The sequence below is a fragment of the Quercus suber genome, unplaced genomic scaffold (genome assembly GCF_002906115.3).
Source record: "Quercus suber isolate HL8 unplaced genomic scaffold, Cork oak 2.0 scaffold_80, whole genome shotgun sequence".
Taxonomy (NCBI): domain Eukaryota; kingdom Viridiplantae; phylum Streptophyta; class Magnoliopsida; order Fagales; family Fagaceae; genus Quercus; species Quercus suber.
The window spans coordinates 717,228-724,858 of record NW_027069545.1 but is presented as its reverse complement, the minus strand read 5'-3'; the positions used below and the strand labels follow the sequence as shown (position 1 = coordinate 724,858).

The 7,631-nt window shown below is 31.9% G+C and overlaps 1 protein-coding gene across 1 annotated transcript; it reads left to right on the top strand.

The window, feature by feature from the left end:
* Positions 1 to 2,991: 2,991 nt before the first annotated feature.
* On the top strand, positions 2,992 to 7,276 carry LOC136067646 (putative pentatricopeptide repeat-containing protein At1g12700, mitochondrial). Its single transcript, XM_065773816.1, has 4 exons — positions 2,992 to 4,291; positions 6,013 to 6,165; positions 6,597 to 6,722; positions 6,804 to 7,276. Exons 1-4 carry the CDS (start codon positions 3,245 to 3,247, stop codon positions 6,852 to 6,854), a joined length of 1,377 nt encoding a protein of 458 aa, XP_065629888.1. The 5' UTR covers positions 2,992 to 3,244; the 3' UTR covers positions 6,855 to 7,276.
* Positions 7,277 to 7,631: the final 355 nt, after the last annotated feature.

Below are 7,631 nucleotides of genomic sequence, written 5' to 3'. Positions count from 1 at the left end.
GGACCACTATTATTTTTTGTCTTTTGTTTACTGCTTTTGTAATCTTGGCTGTGAATATTATCATTATTTTTTATTTAGAAAAAGGGAGATTGTTGTAGCATACTAGCAAATTTGAAAGTTATTTCTGGATTAGGAAACAGGGAAAAGTTTAAGAGAGTAAACAAGCTGCAGTCTTATACACACATCAATATACATCAATGTATATGTGTTTATACTTTATACATATAAATCGAAAATATATACACACAAATATATATATGTGTGTCTTATTCCAAATGAAGCTCATGAAAAAGTCAGTAATATATATACACACAAATATTTTCAAACTCCCAAAGAAAATTATTAAGTCAATTGCGCAGAAGTTTAATCATATTCTTTGTAGGGTTGCAAGTCAACATGTTTAAGAGGTTTAATCTATTTTTTTTCCCCTTAAAATTAGGAGAAATAGTGTATTGAGGTGATTTAAAAAAAAAAAAAATAGTAAATAGTACTCCAAAGATACACCAATTAATTAATAGGACAAATTACAACTTGCCCATCAGTAGTTTGGTTGAAATTTAAGTTGTCTACTTGTGGTTTAAAATTTGACACTTTACCCACTTAAATTTGACACTTTACTCACTTGAAGTTTGACCAAAATTTAAGTTGTCTACCTGTAGTTTGAAATTCCATGATGCAAGTGTTCCGATGGATAGTTTTTTTATCTTGTTTGATCTAATATTTTTATTTTGTTTGGGTTTTTGCATGAGAGAGAAATAAAAGTGGAGCAAAATTACATATTTAGCTCTCTTTTTAACCGATGAGGGTTATAGAAATCTAACTGAGCTAACTTCAGATAGATAAAGTGTCAAATTTCAAACTACATGTAAACAACCTAAATTTCGGTTAAATTACAAGTGAGTAAATTATAATTTTCCCTAGCTAATAATATTTAGTATAATATATTTTATACCAATTTTTGGTTAAAAAAACAATTATGTAATATAAAACAAAATACATTAAAAAAATCTTAAAAATAATTTTATTTTGTTTTGTGTGGGCTCTTTAACTAAACAATATTTTGTCCAAAAAAGGAATGGGCTTGAACGAGCTTCCCATTAACAAATACAAATCATTCTTTCACTCTTACTTTCTTGTACTCACAATTTGGAGACAAAAAAATATATATTTTAAAGGAAAATAATATATACACACACACTAGACTCATCACACACGCTTTGTCAATAAAACTTTTATTTATTTATTTTAGGTTTAGTGAAATAATGTTTAAAAGTGAGATAAGATAGTTTCCTAATTTTTTAGGATTTTGATAACAGTTTGAAAGTCTAAAACTAATGAATTTTAAAAATAATAATAAATTACTATTTTAACCTCAGAGGCTGTCAAATGGAAGGAATATGGTTAAGGAATTAGAATGTTCAAAAACTACAAGATACTTGGGGGACATGTTTTGGGAGTGGCTATCCGTGATGGTGAGTGTCATTGTATTGGGGCTATGTGTGCAAGCATAGAAGTAGGCAATGATTGGATTGAAGAACAGGCTCTAGGATTATGCAGTGTAGTGGACCACTATTATTTTTTGTCTTTTGTTTACTGCTTTTGTAATCTTGGCTGTGAATATTATCATTATTTTTTATTTAGAAAAAGGGAGATTGTTGTAGCATACTAGCAAATTTGAAAGTTATTTCTGGATTAGGAAACAGGGAAAAGTTTAAGAGAGTAAACAAGCTGCAGTCTTATACACACATCAATATACATCAATGTATATGTGTTTATACTTTATACATATAAATCGAAAATATATACACACAAATATATATATATGTGTGTGTCTTATTCCAAATGAAGCTCATGAAAAAGTCAGTAATATATATACACACAAATATTTTCAAACTCCCAAAGAAAATTATAAGTCAATTGCGCAAAAGTTTAATCATATTCTTTGTAGGGTTGCAAGTCAACATGTTTAAGAGGTTTAATCTATTTTTTTTTCCCCTTAAAATTAGGAGAAATAGTGTATTGAGGTGATTTAAAAAAAAAAATAGTAAATAGTACTCCAAAGATACACCAATTAATTAATAGGTCAAATTACAACTTGCCCATCAGTAGTTTGGTTGTAATTTAAGTTGCCTACCTGTGATTTAAAATTTGACACTTCACCTACTTAAATTTGACACTTTACTCACCTGAAGTTTGACCAAAATTTAAGTTGTCTACCTGTGGTTTGAAATTCCATGATGCAAGTGTTCCGATGGATAGTTTTTTATCTTGTTTGATCTTATATTTTTATTTTTTTGGGTTTTTGCATGAGAGAGAAATCAAAGTGGAGCAAAATTACATATTTAGCTCTCTTTTTAACCGATGATGGTTATAGAAATCTAACTGAGCTAACTTCAGATAAGTAAAGTGTCAAATTTCAAATTACATGTAAACAACTTAAATTTCGGTTAAATTACAAGTGAGTAAATTATAATTTTCCCTAGCTAATAATATTTAGTATAATATATTTTATACCAATTTTTGGTTAAAAAAACAATTATGTAATATAAAACAAAATACATTAAAAAAATCTTAAAAATAATTTTATTTTCTTTTGTGTGGGCTCTCTAAATAATATATACACGCATACTAGACTCATCACACATGTTTTGTCAATAAAACTTTTATTTATTTATTTTAGGTTTAGTGAAATAATGTTTAAAAGTGAGATAAGATAGTTTCCTAATTTTTTAGGATTTTGATAACAGTTTGAAAGTCTAAAACTAATGAATTTTAAAAATAATAATAAATTACTATTTTAACCCGATTGTGTTTTTAAGTTTAAAATTATTGACCTAGAAAATAAAGGTATTTTAGAGAGTTTAAGAATTTGTGTGCGTGTATTTTTGTATGCAAAATGTTAAAAACCAAATCCGCAATCGTATTATTAATAGCGTGAGTGTATATATATATATATAATTTAGAATTTAACGTTTTCTTTGGGGTGGGCGGTAAAAAAAGGATTCCCCCCTTCTTTTTCTTCTCTGCAGCTTCATTTTCTTTTTTCCTTTTCTCCACTGCCGTTCGTTCCACTCTTATTCCACTTCCAACCCCCCAAAACTGAAGACAGTTCTTCCCTTAAAATAACGATCTCAAGAGCGAAGCAGAAAAACCCAAACCCAAAAATCGCAATTTCTCATTTCGAAGCTAAGCCGAAACCAAACCCGACCCACCCGAGTTGAGCTGAGAGTGTCGTCATTGTGAAATGGGTAAATCAACATCCTCTCTTCTTTTTATATGCAATCATTTGATTATTAGAGTAGTAAGCCTTCCATTTCCATTTCGTGCTTTTACTTCTTATCATTATTGTTCTACTACTATTAGAGAAAATGCGAAAAACCCATATCAGAATCGGAATCAGTTGTTGAAATCTGTGAGAGATCACTGCAGATCTGGAACCTTTAAGAATCTTGATCATGCCTTAGGTCTGTTTGATACAATGCTTCACATGCACCCTTTGCCTTCCATTGTCGATTTTAATCACATGTTTGGTTCCATTGCAAGAATGAAGCATTACTCCATAGTCATTACTCTAATTCAACGAATGGAATCATTCGGAATCTCTCCCGATGTTTATACTCTCAATGTTTTGATTAATTGCTACTGCCATCTGAACCGGGTCAATTTTGGTTTCTCTGTCTTAGCAACAATTTTGAAACTTGGCTATCAGCCAAACTCTATAACTCTAACCACTCTTGTCAAGGGGCTCTGTCTTCAAGGAAACGTCATTGGAGCTGTAAATTTGGTAGAAGAAATGGAGAAGAAAGGGTATGAGCCTAATGTGATTACTTGTGGAACAATAGTAAACGGTCTGTGTAAGATTGGCCAGACTGGTGTGGCTATTAGGTTGCTCAAGAAACTTGAAAAAGGGAATTTTGAACAAAATGTGGTGCTGTATAGCACGATCATTGACAGTTTATGTAAGGACAAATTGGTAACTGAGGCTTTGAACCTTTTATCTGAAATGATGAGTAAAGGCATTCAGCCAAATGTTGTCACTTACAGTTGCGTAATTCAAGGACTATGCAATTTTGGCCAATGGAGGGAGGTTGCCACCTTGTTGAACGAGATGGTTCAAAGGAAGATCATGCCAAATGTACGAACCTTCAGCATATTGGTGGACACACTTTGCAAGAAAGGGATGTTGACTGAGGCAAAAGAAGTTTTTGATGTGATGATTCAAAGAGGCATTGATCCTAACAAAGTCACTTACAATTCTTTGATTGATGGTTATTGTNTCAAAACATCTAAAGCAAGTGAATCATAACCTTCACAAAATCTACAATGTCTGACTTCAACATCCCCTTCATTGGTCATAGCCTACTCGTATGAGTTACGATCAAATGATACTGCAACGTTGGAGTTTTGTAGGTGTCATTGAAAGGTTGAAGCTAAATGACATCATTTTTTGTCTAAGTGTATTTGAGATAGGATGGTATGAAAGGCTATGGACATGTGTATATAAAGGAGTAAAAGTGAAAAGACGAATGGAAATGCAAAAAGTTTTTTGTGTGTGTGTGAGAGATGGAAAGTCTTGAAACATTGAACCACATGAAATAAATAGTAGTCTTAAAACATTGAATAAAAAATGTAACAAAAATTAGTCTTGAAACATTGAACCAAAGGAAATAAAGAGTCTTCACTTTTAAATTTGTTCTTATTTCTTTCGATAAATTTAAGCAACCTACCAAATACTTTCTCAATCACTCTATTCTCACAACCAAATATGGAGACCTTAATTACAAATACCCAATTAATTATTTCAATAAAATTAAGGAAATCATTTGTAAGTATCAATATAAAGAGAACGTGATTAAACATAGGGAAATTTGCTAAAAACATATTCATTTATCAAAATTCAATTGGCTTTAGTTGGGCTTCCGTATCCTTTAGAAAAAAGTGAAAAAATACTTTAAGTAACCATCAATTTTGTTTTTATCACTATGGCTACATACAAAGAAACCTACAAATTATGAATTCTAACACAAAATTAAAAAAAAAAAAAATGAAAAAAAAAAAGCTAACTTCATAAATAATCAATTAGAATGTTTCTTTTCTTTTCTTTAGTTCTAAAATAAAATACATTTATAACTTTCCCAAACCAAAATCTCAAACACCCAAAAACTCCAAGTGAATCATAACCTTCACAAAATCCACAATGTCTAACTTCAATATCAAAACCATAAGCTATTGTCACTAAATAAAAAGCACAAGCCCTCTTCATTGGTCATAGCCTACTCATACGGGTTACGATCAAATGATATTGCAACATTGGAGTTATGTAGGTGTCATTGAAAGGTTAAAGCTAAATGACATCATTTTTGTCTAAGCGTATTTGAGATAGGATGGTATAAAAGGCTATGAACACGTGTATATAAAGGAGTAAAAGTGAAAAGGATGAATGGAAATACAAAAAGTTTTTTGTGTGTGTGTGAGAGATGGAAAGTCTTGAAACATTGAACCACATGAAATAAATAGCAATCTTAAAACATTGAATAAAAATGTAACAAAAATTAGTCTTGAAACATTGAACCAAAAGGAAATAAAGAGTCTCCATTTTTAAATTTGTTTTATCTCTAATATGGCTTAAGGGTATCTCAATTCTCTTCATAGAGTGCGCCATATGGCAGAACCTCATACTCTTTCACATGAAGTCTTTGCTTTTATATATATATTGATATTGATTAGATGTTAAGATATTGATGCAATAACATTTCTCCAATGAATTGGCAATTCTTTTTCTGTATCTTGATTAAACGAAGAAAGCATGCCTTATGAAACACTCTCATTATTTTTTGTCAATGTTGTTAACCATTAATTCTTGCATCTGTTATGTTATCTACTTTATGAATTCTAAGCTGCAGTAAATTGGCTGGCATATCCAATGACTTTTTCTCCCAACCTCATTGCACTTCATTGTAATAATTTTGTCTGGGAATTCCAATTGAACTAGTAGCAGCAAATGCATGACAGCGCAAGCATGATGAACTTATAAAATTGTTCCTTGGTGCCAGTGACATATATTTCATTGGAGGTTTTGGAACTGTTGCCTGGGTTGATGTAAAGGAATATGAGATGCTTCATCCTGATAAGATTGCAGTTGATGGAGGCGAGCAAAACCTGAAGGTAAAATTATGGAATTTTTTGAAAGCCACCCAAAAGGGCGGAGTTGGGGGATAGGGGGGAGAAGAGGATGATGAGTGTTCTTTAGTCTCTTGACATGTATTATTCTTATCTTATTGTCAGTATGATCATTGTTAGTGTTGAATTGTCTTGCATGTCACCATTATATAGAGATTATTTTGCTTCAACAGTGAAGTGTTCTGTTATTTTTAATATACCTGAGAAAGATTAAAGGTCCTTTTCAGCACGCTGTGTTTTTCCTGTCTGTTATGTTTATGTCCTTCTGTAGTAATTATCAACTTGTGTGGCATCTTCAATCAGATAATTTGGTTTAGCTTGTAGATTTTGCTTGATGCTTTATTAATAAATGCAATTTTATGTGTTTTACTTTGTATTATTTGGCACTTGATTGGTTTAACTTTTTGCTCCTTTAGGAACTGAATGCAATATTTTCAAAGCCCCTGAAAGAGCTTTTGTCCGCTGAATCTGAGGTAGATGATGCTGCTCTTATATCAATAGACAGCAAGGGAACTGATATCCGGGTCCGGCAAGGCGCACAGGTTCGCTTTCTAGCAACAACCTTTTCTAGAGTTTCCTTTGAAGAAGGGCATACAAATCAATCTTTTTAATTTATTTTGCAGTTCAACATACAAAGAATATCATTTGAAGAAGGGCATGCGTTGAAACATTAGAGGAAGCCAAGGCTGCTCTTTGGAAACTAATAAACAAAGGCCGAGTATGCAATTTTCAGTAGAAGTTGATTTGCATATGGGGTATCCAAGTTCTTCCTTTTGAGACAACAAGCTCAATCAAGATGATCAATAAGGAGTCTCACATCTGAGAATAATCATTTTTTTTTTTGACTTCCATCTGGCTTTGTAAAACTTGCAGGCCTTGTGATTTTGGCAACGTGGACAATTATATACAAGGTATGCATAGGATTTTTGGTAAATAGATTTTCAAGTTCCCATTTAGGTCAAGTTTGGCCATGCCTGAAGCATTTGTAAGAAAATAACTGAAAACTCAATAGAAAACTAACGTGGAAAACCAAGGAATTTCTAGCATGCCTGAAATTTTGGCGTTCTTAATACAGATTTCTTGATATGTTTATGTACATTGTCAATGTGTTAAATCGTAACTTTGCTTGAAATCTCTTGGCTGAATGGCATGGGATGTGAAACAGGCAGAAGAGTTTCTTCCTCTGGGATATATTGCTCAGATGTTGGGGTTGAATCCCGGAGGTGGCACCACACAAATTCATGTATCATCTCTCAGTGTGTGAGAAGAGATCAGAGGTTTTTTTTTTTTTTTTTTAATTTTTTATTATCTTTTTTTTATAGGGGAAATGCTGTTACCTAATAGATGATACAATTAGGTGACTTTGGATAGAATTGAGAATGAAATTTTCAACGCGTTTGGCGTTTTTATGGGTCTCTGCACTTTCAGGGACTACAAGTACGGTTGAGCAA